The sequence below is a fragment of the Gopherus flavomarginatus genome, chromosome 2, assembly GCF_025201925.1.
Source record: "Gopherus flavomarginatus isolate rGopFla2 chromosome 2, rGopFla2.mat.asm, whole genome shotgun sequence".
Classification (NCBI taxonomy): Eukaryota; Metazoa; Chordata; order Testudines; family Testudinidae; genus Gopherus; species Gopherus flavomarginatus.
The window spans coordinates 299,862,024-299,877,146 of NC_066618.1; the positions used below are offsets into that span (position 1 = coordinate 299,862,024).

Below are 15,123 nucleotides of genomic sequence, written 5' to 3' on the forward strand. Positions count from 1 at the left end.
TTGCATACTATTGAGGTCAAACTAACAGGCCTGTAGTTTTCCTGGATAATTTTTCCCTTTCTTAAAAGCAGGCACTATATTAGCAATTCTCCAGTTGTAGGATAGAAACACTGAGTTTAGAGATTCCTTTAAAATCCTTGCTATTGGGTTTGCAATTTCTTGGATGGAGATTATCCGGGCCCCCAGTTTAGTCCCATTAAACTGTTTGAGTTTGACTTCCACCTCGGATGTGGTAATTTCTACTCCCGTATCCTTATTCCCTTTAGCCACCCGGCCCCTACCTGCGAGCTCTTCATTACCATTATTAAAATTCAGGCAAAGTATTTGTTTAGGAGTTGTGCCATGCCTAGATTATCTTTCAGCTCCACCCCATATCTGCAGAGGCCTCTGCTGGTTGATCTTGTAATGTGATTAACTCCATTTATTCATTGGGCAAAGACACCTCCCACCCGCCTACACACTCTTCAGGAATATCGCTGCAGGAACGCAGAGTGGAAGTCTGCAATGGTTTGTAAGACAATCCTCAGCGTCTTCACTGGGGGCAGCAGCGTCACCCTGGGAGTGGAAGGGAAGGTCACTGGGGAGAAGATGCTGAGCTGATCCCTCACTCCTGCCTGGGCTGGGGGTTTTTCCCCAAGGGTTCTTCTGAAGAGAAGGGCTGAGAGCCTTGGCACTGGGCCACTGAACCCTCAGCTGGCAGAGCACTGGGACTCTGCTGCAGGGGGCACTACTGCCCTGGCCCTAGGTGCAGATGGGCCGGCTGGTCCCTGCCGGTGCTCCTCCATCTCTCATGGCCCCGGTCCAGGGATACAGGAGGGCTCAGCTCTGCAGGAGCCTGCGGCCCAGGGCCTGATTCATGGGGAAGCCTGATTATGAAAAGGATCATATTGTGGGTGCGATGAAGGGACTTGACCCCATCTGGGCTGTAGGCACCAGGCAAGGGGTGAGGCCAGCCTGAGCTCATTCATAACCTATCACCAAACCCCACCCCAACACCCAGGGCCACCCAGAGGGGGGAGCAAGGGGGGCAATTTGCCCTCGGCCCCACAGGGGCCCCCACAAGAGTTTTTTGGGGTCCCTGGAGCGGAGTCCTTCACTCGCTCTGGGTCTTCGGCAGCAATTCAGCAGCAGAAGGTCCTTCTGCCCCAGGACCTGCTGCTGAAGACCCCAGGCCCCCAGAATCCTCTGGGCAGCCCTGCCATCACCCACCCCCCAAACAGTCATTGACTCTGACTCTATCACCCCACCCCACCCTGTCATCCATCACCCAACCCCTGACCCATCACTCACACTGACCCCACCACCCAACCCCACCTTCTCACCCATCCCCACACCTCCATCACTAAACACTGAACCTGACCCCATCACCCATCACTGAACCCCACTCATCCTCTGTCACCTGCCCCAAGCCTGTCTCCTGTCACCGAAATGGAACTCCTCATCCTGCGGTACCTGACGTGGTGGGTGCCCAGGCACTGCCCGAAGGTGCTCCCTGGGGCCAGTACGATCCCCGTCGCCTCCAGAAGCTTCTGACAGAAGAATAAATCAGGCTCCAGACCGAGGGCCTAGGAGGAAAAAAGGGCATCAGGAGGGTCACTCCCTATGCTCTTAGCCGGGCTGGGCCTGCCTGCTCCCCACACACCACTGGGCTGCTCCGTGCCCAGCTCTCCCCAGCCCCACTCCTCTGCCCATATCCCTGGCCCCGCTCCCCCACCCCCAGTCCCCAGCCTGCTCCGTGCCCGGCTCTCCCCAGACCAGCTCCCCCACCCACCTCCCCAAGGCTGCTCCGTGCCCGGCTCTCCCCAGACCAGCTCCCCCACCCCCAGCCTGCTCCGTGCCCGGCTCTCCCCAGACCAGCTCCCCCACCCACCTCCCCAAGGCTGCTCCGTGCCCGGCTCTCCCTGGCCCCGCTCCCCCACCCCCAGCCTGCTCCGTGCCCGGCTCTCACCTGGGCCTCCTGCACAGCCCTGGCTGGGATCTGGATCCTGGGGAAGGAATACATGGCGCCCTGCACGGGGTTACAGTGGATCCCGGGCACCTGGCTGAAGACCTCCTGGGTCAGCTGCGCGTTGTGGGCCAGGTCGCTCAGCACCACCTGCGTCTCCTGGGAGCCGCCAAGAGAGAGAACCACAGCGCTGAGTGCGGGAGGTAGGTGTTATCCTCTAGGAACAGAACCCCGCAGTTCTGCTTCTTGCTCTGGCCACTAGACTCCTTTCCTGCTTAGAGACAGGAGTAGAACCCGGAGCCCTGACTGTCAGATGCTGCTCTAACCACTAGTCCTCAGCCTCAGAGCAGCTGGGGGTGGGCACAGTTCTTCACCGACACCTGCCCAGGCCGAGTGTTGTCTGATGGGCTCAGCTCAGCACCAGAGGAGACTGTTTCCTCCTGAGCTGGACACCACCCGGGCATCCCTCGATGTGACTCTGCCACACCCCAGCTGTCGGCTGTGCCCAGCACCAACCCTCAGCACCATGCACTCTTCCTTCTTCACCTGCCATGCCCTGGAGCCACCTGTGGCCTCCCCCCTTACCTGTACTCTGGACCTGCCCTTGCCATGTTCTGACTAGCGTCTCTGCGATCAAGTTATTCCTTAATCTTCTCTTTGGTAAGATACATAGATCAAGCTCCTTGAGTCTATCCCTGTAAGGGAGGTTTTCTAATCCTGGAATTATTCTCATGGCTCTTCTCTGACCCCTCTCCAATTTATCAACAGCCTTCCTGCATCTTGGGCACCAGAGCTGGACAAAGAGCTCCAGCAGCGCTCACATCAGGGCCACATACAGAGATGAAATCACCTCTCTGCTCCTCCTCCTTAATTTCCAGTCCAAGAATCTTTTCTTCCAGCACAGCCACCAACGTGCACCTCAAGCACAGAAAATCCCTCCTGGCCTCAGGCCAGAGAGAGAACATGGCACATCCGAGGCAGGTGTTCCATCCCTTCCCTCGCTGGCCATCTCGATTTCACACGTCGTGCAGAACCAGGAAGGAAAGCCTCCCACGCTCCCTCCAACACCCCTGTCTGCTGCCTCTGTGGCTCCCCACTACGCCCAGCCAGGGCTGGCTTTATGAATGGCGGGGCCCGATTTAAATACCCGGCAGCGGTCTGGGGCTTCAGTGGCACTGTGGCGGCAGGGGGTCCTCTCAGGGTCTTTCGCGGCACCAAAGGATCCCCCGCTGCTGAAATGCCGCCGAAGCCCCAGAGCGGACACCACTCCACCACCGGGTGAGTAAAAACACCAAAATTTAAAAAGACGCCTAAGGCACGGGGCCCGAGTCCAGAGAATCGGGGGAATCGGCTTACAGCTGGCCCTGCACCCAGCAAGTGACTTTTTATACCAATTCTTCCTGGCTCAGCTCCGCCCACCCCACCAGGGAGTGGTTTACGTCAAACAGCTGGGCTGGTCACAGCTCCAAGGATGGGAGCTCCACGCGCAGTTGCTTTGAGCAGTCACTATTCAAGCCTCTGTACCTAGGGTATCTGCAACTCCCCACCCCATGTGGCTGAGTGTTATTGGGACCCCTCAGGCTGGCACCTACAAGGCCTAGCTGCTGAAGCACCTACAGTGTTTGCCTCTGATTGGCGGTACGCCTGGCACACTGGCACCCCAGGGGTCTGGGACAGGTCAGCACTGACAACCAGAACAATAACAAGAGCATCACAGGCTCTGCCCCCAGTGGCACTTGTCCCTGACTGGTTTTGCAATCTGTGTCCCCTAGCTGACCATGATGGGGAAGCCTCCTCCCTCACTGGTGCCACCAACCTGCCCTCCCAGCTGGCATCGCAGTCCATGTGCCAGAGAAAGGCCAATGATTTTGTATGTGCTGGGGCAGGAATGCCCATACCCTTGTAATCCTGGGGTTGGCATTGGGGCAAAGGGGCACATGAACCCCATAATCTCAGAGTAGGGTCAAGAACGACCCACCATCTGGAGCATCCACAGGGGGAGAAGGGGCATTTCCAGGCCTGGCAGAAGGAGCCGCATTACTCTGGGGCGAAGCCCTTGGAGACGGAGTAGAAGGAGATTAGCTGCACCACGCTGGAGACCACGGGGCCCAGCTCACACAGAACCCGCTTAAAGGAGAGGAAGGGGGAGTCTGGGGTGAACATGCTCTCCTGATGAACCTGCCGGGACAGAGAGGAGGATCAGGCTGACACCTGGAGGTGCAGAGAGAGGAGCCCAGCGTGCTGCCCACCAAGGATGGTGTCAGGTCTGAGACTTTTGTCTGCAGCCATGTTAGGACAGCAGCAGCCACGAACCAAGAAGCAGAAAGTCACATCCTCACATTTCATCTAAATCATATCAAAACAATGTCAAATCGTATCGTGGGCAAATTGGAGAGAGTCCAGCGGAGGGCAATGAAAATGATTAGGGGGCTGGAGCACATGACTTATGAGGAGAGCCTGAGAGAACTGGGATTGTTTAGTCTGCAGAAGAGAAGAATGAGGGGGGATTTGATAGCTGCTTTCAACTACCTGAAAGGGGGTTCCAAAGAGGATGGAGCTCGGCTGTTCTCAGTGGTGGCAGATGACAGAACAAGGAGCAATGGTCTCAAGTTGCAGTGGGAGAGGTTTAGGTTGGATATTAGGAAACACTATTTCACTAGGAGGGTGGTGAAGCACTGGAATGGGTCACCTAGGGAGACAAAGCCCTGGCTGGGATGACTTAGTTGGGAATTGGTCCTGCTTTGAGCAGGGGGTTGGACTAGGTGACCTCCTGACAGGGGCGGCTCCAGGCCCCAGCACACCAAGCGCCTGCTTGGGGCGGCATGCCGCAGGGGGCGCTCTGCCGGTCATGCCTACGGGAGGTCCACCAAAGCCACAGGACCAGCGGACCCTCCGGGAGGTCCACCGGAGCCACCTGCTGCCCTCCCAGTGACCGGCAGAGCACCCCCTGTGGCATGTCGCTGTGCTTGGGGCGGCGAAATGTCTAGAGCCGCCCCTGCCTCCGGATGTCTCTTCCAACCCTAATGGTCTATGATATCAGGCTGTTAAGAAGGTGGCCTCCTAATAGCACTCACCGCCATCAGATAAGCAAGGAGTCTCTTAAGTGGATGTTTAAAGAAAACTCCGTTTGATGGTATATATCCGGCAAAGACTCACTCCTCAACAGCAATGGGTGTAAAATCTGTACGTCTCCATTGTTTTGGTTTTATGGGCCCCGCTTCTCCAGTGTTTATCTGTCTGGTTCTTTGATTGCTATTGTCTGTTGCATAACTAATTTCGCAAGGTGTAAATCAACTAATATGGTGGGGTATGATTGGTTAAAGAGCCATTTGGTAATGGGCTAGGATTGGTCAAAGAATGATTTTGTAATAGTTCAGTAAAATGATTGGTTACGGTGTACCTAAGCAGGACTCTGGTTTCACTATATAAACTGGGGTCGAAAAGGAAGTTCTTTGGGAACCAACTCCAGGACCCAGCCCCAAGCCAATGACCCTGGCAGAGACTGGAGTCCCCAGATGACCTGCTCCTGACTGGCCAGCAGGGAAAGTGCCTCTATCTCATGGGGAGAGGCGAGCAGTGTGTGCTCGGCATGTGCGTTCGGTTTTGGTGATTATTAATAACTAGAGGTTAAGGGTATTACTGTGTGAGGCTCTTTCACTGGGAAAAGATCCTGTAAACCCGCAGCCGAGCACGCCCTGAGCCCTAGGCAGGGCCATCCCTAGTGGGGAGCGGGGTCCAGGACAGGAGTGACAGATTCGTCTCTTCCGGGACCGACCGCACCGGCCAATTGCACCAGCCTGTGGGGCCCCGCAAAGCGCAGGGCCCGGAGCGGTTGCCCTGATTAGACCTACCCAGAGGACAGCTCTGGCCCTAGGAGCTGGGTATGGGTATGAGTGGGTATGGGTGGCCTTGAGCCCTAGGAGCTGGGTACGGGTAGGTGCCTTTCGCCTGTCACCCTAGGAGCTGGGTATGGGTAGGCGCCTTTCGCCTGTCTCCCTAGGAGCTGGGTATGGGTAGGCACCTTTCGCCTGGGGCCCTAGGAGCTGGGTATGGGTAGGCACCTTTCGCCTGGGGCCCTAGGAGCTGGGTATGGGTAGGCACCTTTCGCCTGGGGCCCTAGGAGCTGGGTATGGGTAGGCACCTTTCGCCTGGGGCCCTAGGAGCTGGGTATGGGTAGGCACCTTTCGCCTGTCTCCCTAGGAGCTGGGTATGGGTAGGCGCCTTTCGCCTGTCTCCCTAGGAGCTGGGTATGGGTAGGCACCTTTCGCCTGGGGCCCTAGGAGCTGGGTATGGGTAGGCGCCTTTCGCCTGGGACCCTAGGAGCTGGGTATGGGTAGGCGCCTTTCGCCTGGGACCCTAGGAGCTGGGTATGGGTAGGCGCCTTTCGCCTGTCACCCTAGGAGCTGGGTATGGGTAGGCGCCTTTCGTCTGGGGCCCTAGGAGCTGGGTATGGGTAGGCACCTTTCGCCTGGGGCCCTAGGAGCTGGGTATGGGTAGGCGCCTTTCGCCTGTCTCCCTAGGAGCTGGGTATGGGTAGGCACCTTTCGCCTGGGACCCTAGGAGCTGGGTATGGGTAGGCGCCTTTCGTCTGGGGCCCTAGGAGCTGGTAAAGGGTGGGTGCTCTGGACTGTGCGGGTAACAATGGAGAGGGTGCTTCCTGGAACTGGAGGGCAGAGCAGGGTGCTTAACATCAGCTCCTCGTGTTGGACCCCCACACACGCAGCCAGTGGCTAAGGGCTGCTCTCCTAGCTCCCTGCCCCCACCCAGTGCTGCGTTCCCTCCCCAGGGATACTGGATACCGGGGGCGGCCGGCACCCACCTCATCCGCCAGCAGGAGCAGCCTCTCCTGGGCAGCCAGCTGAAGAACATCCTGCTCAGCACATGGCCTGCGGGCACAAGCAGGGTGGGTGAGGGCCCGGCAGGTCCCTTTGATCCTGGCCTCCTCACACAGTGACCCTGGAGGAGGCCGAGATCCAGGAGCCCCCTGGCACAGGGTGGGGTCACCCGGTCTGCCAAGGCCAGGACTGAGTCAGGTGTGGAGCCATCCTGCCAGCCTGGCCTGGCTGCTCCCGTCCCAATCATTCCAGCCAATGCCACCTGCTGAGAACCCCTCTGCCCCTCGGCTGCCAGCTGGGGCCCTGCTACCCAGTTCCCCCTGCCGCCCAGTTCTCCCTGCCAATCAGGGCTGCTGCCACCCGCTTCCCCTACTAGCCAGGACCCTGCCCCCCGGTCCTCCTGCCAGCCAGCAGGGTGTGTCACTGGTGCAGGGTGCTGAGTCTCCCTCCCCTGCCCCACAAAGCTTTTACAACCATTTCTTGCCTGATACGTCACGAGGGCAAGGCAGGCCGGGGAACGGGTTCTCCTCTGTGCCAAGGGCCTGTGTCTGAAGCAGCAGCTGTGTCCTGTTCTCCTAGCTCCGTCCTGCCCCAGAGAGGCTCTGCACATTGACTGGCCTGGGCACATCCCTGGCTCTGATCTCCCGCCTCATGCCGGAGGCCCTGACCCCACTGGGCTCTCCTCCTGGGAGGGACAGTGCTGGGAGAGCAAGGGCCCTGGCATCTGGGTGCCATGGTGCAGCAGTTACAGGGAAGAGCCCAGCAGATCCCCACGGTGCATCCCTGCTCCCCAGCATCCTCCCACGCTGGAGGAGAGCTAATGAGGACAGGGTTGGGCATGGGGCCGCTCTCTGCGACTCACCTGTCGGGTCCCCGGGGTTGATGACACAGAGCACTTTGGGGGTGCAGTACCCCCTGGCTTGGCCAAGCACCCGCCTGATCTCCCCAATGTCCAGGGCCCAGCCACCTTCCTCATCCAGGTGGTACTGCACCGCGACGGCACCGGCCAGCGCTATGGCATCTGCAAAGAGAGGGTGCCCGGGCACCAGCAGCAGCACGCCCGCCCTGCTGGGGTCCTGCTCATTGACCACCAGGGAGAGGAAGTCCTGGAGGAGGAAGAGAAAGCACAGGCTGCCCCGGGCTCACGCAACACCGCTGGAGGGAGGGAGGACAAGGGCCGGCAGGCCAAGGGTTAATGACACCCGGACCAGCATCAGCAGGGCACAGGGGCTGGGGAGGCTGCCCAGCCGGTGGGGCTGGCTGGTCCGAATCCCCCTCCCCCAGGCTGGGTCTGGGTCACACTGGACTCACCACTATGGCCCTGGTAATGCCCCCGCATGTGATGATGTTCCTGGGGTTGCAGCGGATGCCCCCGTCTCTCCTCTCCAGGTAGTGGGTCACCGTCTGGGGGACAGCGGTGGTGATGTACTCCATGTTACACGCCCCTTGGGAGAAGGACCCAGCCCAGCGTCAGGCACAGACTTTGCCGCTTAATTGCAAAGCGCAAAGACCCTCCCTCTCCTTCTGCCCCCAGAACCGGGGCAGTCAGCCAGCCCCTGGTCCTGGCAGAGCACCCCACTCTGTGCCACGCAGCCCCCTCCACCGCCACAGGCAAAATTCACTGGATCAACCACGGGGAAGGCCCCCCACCTCTGTTCATGGCCAGTCAATGGGCCAGTGGGGAACGCAGACGGGGCCCAGTCCACTGCCTCCCCCACCCCACAGCTGGCACGAATGGCCCCTCTCTCTGAAGGTTCCAGCAGTGACTCCAGGGAGCAGCTGGGCCCGGAGACCCAGCTCCCAGGGCAAGGTCCATCCCGATGGAGGCTGTGGTGCTCAGTTACCGGCACTGGAGCCATGCAGCTCCTGCAGGATGCGGCTGGCTCGCTGCTTGGCGTCCCGTGGCATGGAGTCGGCATGCAGCAGCTCTGGGTAAGCGCAGATGGCAGCCACCTATAACAGCGTAGCCCAGAGACAGTCAGCGCATGGGGTGGAATGGAGCGAAGCTGACTGACAGCCCAGCACCCAATAGCCAACCCCAGCTGAGTGCCCTTTGGAAACACCCCTCTCCCTGCATTCAGCCCCCAGCCCTCCCCAGCAGCTGCCCCCTGCAACCAGGGCCAGATCAGCCAGCAAGGAAGGGTGGGACATCCAATCCTTAGCCTGGACCCAGCTCCCTGCTACCCCGCCCCCGAAAGGTGCCCCATTCCCCCTCCCCCCTCATGGTGAGGTTATCCGGTCACCCCCAGCTGGGGGCTAGGAAGCCCCTGCAGTGGCAGAGCCTTGCATGGTGAGGGCTGGGAATGGTCTGTCAGATCTGTGAGACTGAAGCAGGGCAGGGCTGCACTCGAGAGGGATTTGCTCCTCAGTGGGTGCAGAAGGGTTAAAATGCTCCTGGGCAAAGCTCCTGGGTGGGGGGTGGTCTCGTGAGGTAAGGGTCTGGAGTGGTACCAATGGGTCATTCAGGCCTGGCTAGGACCAGCTCCCGCCAGGGCAGGTCCGGGAAAGCCAGTGGGGCCTGGGACAGGAGGAAGGAGATTCCCCCACCTGGTTGCAGGACCACAGAGCAAGGGCCTCGAGCTGGGGAGCAAAGGGGGCAGGGCTGCCCCTCAGAGACACGCAGCAGCTCCCCCCAGGGATGGACAGACAGAGACGGTGCCAAACCGGAGGTGACAGCAGCTTGGCAAGGTGGAGCCCTTCACCGTCTCTCTGCTGACCTAAGGACTTGCGAGGCCGGGTGCCCCTGGGCTAATAAACCCTGCTCCATTTGGGGTGTCCCTGCAAACCCTGCTGATGTGCATCAGTCCCTGGCCCGCCATGGAGGGAGCAACCCAGAGCTCCTGGCTGGCTGCCACAGCTGGATTCACAGGGCAGAGCTCGGGGGGCGAAGCAGGAGGCTCAGTCTGGGAGGTGTGGAGGCCGCGTGGCCTGCCCTGAAGGAAGGAGGGGGACCCTTCGGGGGTCTGGCACACTGACGGGAGTCCCCCACTGTACTGTTTAAAAACCAGGGCACAGCCCAGATCCTGTGGCTCTGTGCCTTCCTCTAAAGCACTGGGCTGACTAGGGTTATGCAGATACCTGCCCGGGAACAAATATTTCATAATGGGCTCTTCAGCCTGGCAGAGCAAGATCTAACCCCATCCACTGTCCGCAGCAGAAGCGAGACACATTCAGACGGGAATAAGATGCACCCTTTTAACAGTGAGAGTCATTAACCACTGGACCAGCTTCCCGAGGGGTATCTGGATTCTCCAGCACTGACGATTTTAAAATCCAGACGGGCTGCGTTTCTAACAGCTCTGCTCTGGGAATGACTTGGGGGAGGGCTCTGGCCTGGATAGTCACAATGGTCCCTTCTGGTCTTGGAATCTATGACTCTAACTTGGTGCCCATCATTACAGCATCTGGGCGCTTCGGTTCTCGTACTGGCCATTACTCAGGGACAGGATTCTGGGGCTACAGGCCTGTTGTAAGGCGGCAGGGGATGCCCGAGCTGCGGCAAGCTCCAGGACAGCTGATCTTATGCCCTCCCTGCTCCAAGGACAGCACAGCAGGGGAGCGTGCCCTGCCGAGAGGCTCTGTGCATGGCTGGATGGGAATGATCTTCGGCTAGTATCCCACCAGGTGTAGGGGGGCGGCCAGCTGGATTGGCCCCATGGCTTTGCCCCAGTCGAGATCACTAGCCATCCCAACTCCTGCCCAGAGCACAGCGCCAGCTGTAAAGCCACACGGCCCCTCACCCTGTGGCGCGTGAGCGCCGCCCAGTGGGCAGAGTAGGGAGTCCAAGGGAGGGTTTGCTCAAGCTATGACAGGAGTGGGGAAACTTTTTGGCCTGAGGGCCACATCGGGTTTCCAAAATTGTATGGAGGGCCGGTTAGGGGAGGCTGTGCACCCCAAACAGCCCGGCTCCTGCTCTCTATCCGACCCCCATGCTTCTTACCCCCTGACAGCCCCCCCAGGACTCCTGCCCCATCCAATCCTCCCTCTCCCCTGAAAGCCCCCAGAACCTCTGCTTCTGTCTGCCCTCCGCCACCCCATCCAACACCTCCTCCTTCCTGACTGCCCCTCCCCGGGGACCCCTGCCCCCGTTCAACCACCCCTTCTCCCTGACCGCCCCAGGAAACCCTGCCCCTTACTGCCCCCCGTCATAACTATAAAGGGAAGGGACCAGCCCTCCTGTGGACAATTCTATAAAATCCCTCCTGGCCAGAGACACCAAAATCCTCAGGTAGCCTGGCTGACACCTGACCCAAAGGACCAATAAGGGGACAAGATACCTTCAAATCTTGGGTGGGGGGAAGGCTTTTGTTTGTGCTCTTTGTTTTGGGGGTGTTCACTCTTGGGACTAAGAGGGACCAGACATCAATCCAGGCTCTCCAAATCTTCCTGCACAAGACTCTCAGATTTCAAACTTGTAAGTAACAGCCAGGCCAGGCCAGGCGTGTTAGGTTTATCTTTGTTTTCTCAACTTGTGAATGTTCCTTTGCTAGAGGGAGGTTTATCCCTGTTTTGCTGTAACTTTGAACCTAAGGCTAGAGGGGGTTCCTCTGGGCTCTTTGAATCTGATTACCCTGTAAAGTTATTTTCATCCTGGTTTTACAAAGATAAACTTTACCTTTTCTTTTAATAAAATTCATCTTTTAAGAACCTAATTCATTTTTCATTGTTTTAAGATCCAAGAGTTTTGGATCTGTGTTCATCAGGACTAACTGGTGAGGATATACTCTCAAGCCTACCCAGGAAAAGGCATGTAAGGACTTGGAGGGGAGGAATTAGTCTCAAATCTGCCCAGGAAAAGGGGGGTTAAGGACTTGGGAAATATTTGGGGGAAGGCAGAGTTCCAAGTGGCTCTCCCCTAAGATTTGGAACACGCTTGGTGTGGCAGCTTACTGTTAACCTAAGCTGGTAAATAAGCTTAGGGGGTCTTTCATGCGGGTCCCCACATCTGTACCCTAAAGTTCAGAGTGGGAAAGGAACCTTGACACCCCCTGCCACCCCATCCAACAGCTCCTCTCATTCCTGACTGCCCCCGCCAGGGTCTCCTGCCCCATCCAACCACCCTTTCTCTATGTCCCCTGGCAGCTCCTGGAACCCCTTCCTCCCGTCGCCCCATCCAACCCCTCCTCTCCTTCCTGACCACCCCTAGAACTCCTGCCCTCATTCAACCCTCCTGTTCCCTGACCACCCCGACCCCTATCCACACCCCTGCCCACTGACCACCACCCCAAAATCCCCTGCCCTCTGTCCAACCCCCCGGTTCCCTGGCCCCTTACCGCTCTGCCTGGAGCACTGGTGGCTGGCGGCACTGCAGCTGCGCCATTCAGAGCGCCAGGACAGGCAGCCATGCCATCTGGCTGGAGCCAGCCCCGCCACCATGCAGCACCGCGCAGCACAGAGGTCACGCCAGGGTCTGCAGCTGTGCTGCCCGGCAAGAACTCGCAGCCCCACCACCCAGAGCATTGAGCCAGCGCTGGGGCGAGCTGAGGCTGCAGGGGAGGGGCCAGGGCAGGAGCTCAGGGGCCGGGCAGGAGGGTCCTGTGGGCCATAGTTTGCCCACCTCTGGGCTATGAGGACACCTCTAGTATTGGCCCTTGACCACTCAAACCCAGTCCCTGAACCGCTGCCGGAGTGGGGTTGTTATCGGCTATACAATGGCCAAGGACCCAATTAGCCACTAAGGGGCAAATCCCGATGGCCGTGGAGACAGCTGGGGTCTCTCCTGGCCTCCCTGGTCTCACAGACAGGAACAGGCACAAGCTGTGGCATTGGGGTCAGGCAGAGGATTGGAGGGTCGGGCTCGGGGCTGGGAGTCACGAGATCTGGGCTTGAGTCTCCTGCCTCCCCATGTGACTCACGGGGCTCTGGGCTCACTCCCCCTTCCTGCCAGGCCCAGTGCACTGGGGGGGGGAGTGAGGTTGGCACAAGGCCACCACTCAGGCCCGAGTCTGAGGGCAGACTTAGGACTTACACGGGGCTGGGTCTCCGCATGGGGATGACTTTCACCCCAGGGTTTGTCCCATGCGTTGGGATCCTTGCTGGCAGAGGAAGGCCAGGGGCGTAGAGAGGGGGACATGTGTGCTGTGGGGTGCTCATGGGGGGGACTCATAAAGACGCTCAATGACATGGGTGGTAGCTCCTATAGGTAGGGGTCACTCATGCGCAGGATGACCCTGAGCTCTGCAGTTGGGTGACTGTGGGCCTCAGTTTCCCCTCTTGCCCTTTGCATGTCTTGCTATTTCAGCTGGACTCCCCAGGGCAGGGGCTGCTGGTGGCTGGGTTTGTGCAGCTCCCTGGGGCACAGGTCTGAGAGCTGCTGGGGTCATTGCATGGCACCGGGGACAGGGATGGGCAGGAGACTGCTGTCTGCATTGCAGCTGGGCTGGGGAAAACCCAGCTGCAGCTTTCCCACTAGCTGCTCCCGCCCACACGGGGTGTGGCAGGAGGGGATCTGGGGGGCATCCCAGCGGGTCCTGCTGGTCTCTGCTCTCCCCAGGGGCTGCAAGGGGGATCCTTGCTCCTCACCTGGCGTAGGAAGGTGATGGGTCTTTGGCCTGCAGCGTGGGGGTCACCTGAGTGACACCAGATAACCTCCCGGAAGGGCTTCTCCTCTCCCTGGGGGCAGAGAGCAAAATGCCCCTACCAAGGCTCTGAGCCATCATCAACAGAGCTGGGCCCTCTCCCACCTTCCCCTGGGGATGGGCTCCCCAGCACAGGCTGCATTTTCCTTCTCCCTGTGGGCAGCTCTGGCAGGTTGGCCGGCCCAGATTCACCCTAGCCCTGCGGCCCCTTTCTGCTAGCCAGGCTGGTGCACCCCACCGGGGAGATGTGTGGAGGTGTGACTGGCTCGGGGCAGGGAGCTGGGGGCCAGCCCCATGAGCCCCGCATGGCCGGCCCAGTGACAGGGCGGGGAGCTGGGGACTGGCCCTGTGAGCCCAGCAGGACTGTCCCAGTGACAGGGCAGGGAGCCGAGGGCCCCGTGAGCCCAGCAGGGCCAGCCCAGTGACAGGGCAGGGAGCTGGGGGCCCCGTGAGCCCAGCAGGACCGGCCCAGTGACAGGGCAGGGAGCTGGGGGCCCCATGAGACCAGCAGGGCCATCCCAGTGACAGGGCAGGGAGCCGGGGGCCCTGTGAGCCCAGCAGGACCGGCCCCGTGACAGGGCAGGGAGCCGAGGGCCCCGTGAGCCCAGCAGAGCCAGCCCAGTGATAGGGCAGGGAGCCGAGGGCCCCGTGAGCCCAGCAGGGCCAGCCCAGTGACAGGGCAGGGAGCCGGCGGCCCCGTGAGCCCCGCAGGACCAGCCCAGTGACCGGGCAGGGAGCCGGGGGGCCCATGAGCCCAGCAGGGCCAGCCCAGTGATAGGGCAGGGAGCCGGGGGCCCTGTGAGACCAGCAGGGCCAACCCAGTGATAGAGCAGGGAGCCGGGGGCCCCGTGAGACCAGCAGGGCCAGCCCAGTGATAGGGCAGGGAGCTGGGGGCCCTGTGAGCCCAGCAGGGCCAGCCCAGTGACAGGGCAGGGAGCCGGCGGCCCCGTGAGCCCCGCAGGACCAGCCCTGTGACCGGGCAGGGAGCCGGGGGCCCCGTGAGCCCAGCAGGGCCAGCCCAGTGATAGGGCAGGGAGCCGGGGGCCCCGTGAGCCCAGCAGGGCCAGCCCAGTGATAGGGCAGGGAGCCTGGGGCTGGCCTTGCCCAGGTGTGACTGACAGAACCGGTTGCCAAGGCCCATCATGGCAGGGCTGGGCTGCAGGACGCTCAACGCCCGGGGCAGTGCCGCTGGCAGTTCCACTGGTTGCCCTCTGACTGGCCATGCAGGCAGCAAAGAGGCAGCCCAGGAGGCCGGTGCTGGAGCCACTGTTCAGCAGAGACCCTCCCTTGCAGCGCCTGCAGCCAGGGCCCAGGACACTGCCACATGCCCTGAGCCCCAGCAGCCCCTGGAATACCCCAAACGCTTTCCCAGAATCCCCCTCACCTGCGCCAGCTGGCGCTGGATTTCCGAGGCCCTCTCCAGCAGGGGCGCGAGCGTGGGGAGCCTGGTGCCTTTGACACACGGATTCACGGAGTCCAGGGTCAGGACCTTCCTCCCCACCGCCATCCCCCCGCCGGGCTCCGGTGCACAGAGGGGCTGGGAATGCCTGAGCTGCAGCTGGGGGGAAGGTGCCTGGATCGCTGCAGGGCTGAAGAACACCCAGCCTTGGGGGGCAGCCCAGGGCTTAAAGGTCCAATTCATCTCCCCTGACCAGAGTACAAAGGTGGCCCTTTGGGTTACTCGTTAATGAGCCAGAGAGAAGCCCTCAGCTCCGGCACTGCTGGGTTTGCCATTAGGGCAGGGAATGAGCCTGGCTAGTAACTA

General features: G+C 60.4%; 1 protein-coding gene across 1 annotated transcript; it reads right to left on the reverse strand.

The window, feature by feature from the left end:
- Window positions 1-464: 464 nt before the first annotated feature.
- On the reverse strand, window positions 465-14,865 carry LOC127044740 (alanine aminotransferase 2-like). Its single transcript, XM_050939801.1, has 11 exons — window positions 14,743-14,865; window positions 13,303-13,392; window positions 8,625-8,733; window positions 8,092-8,225; window positions 7,639-7,886; window positions 6,765-6,831; window positions 3,987-4,123; window positions 3,563-3,629; window positions 1,949-2,104; window positions 1,453-1,565; window positions 465-555 (listed from the first exon to the last, which is right to left on the reverse strand). The coding sequence occupies exons 1-11, from the start codon at window positions 14,863-14,865 to the stop codon at window positions 465-467; spliced, it is 1,335 nt and encodes a 444-aa protein (XP_050795758.1).
- Between the last annotated feature and the right edge of the window lie 258 nt (window positions 14,866-15,123).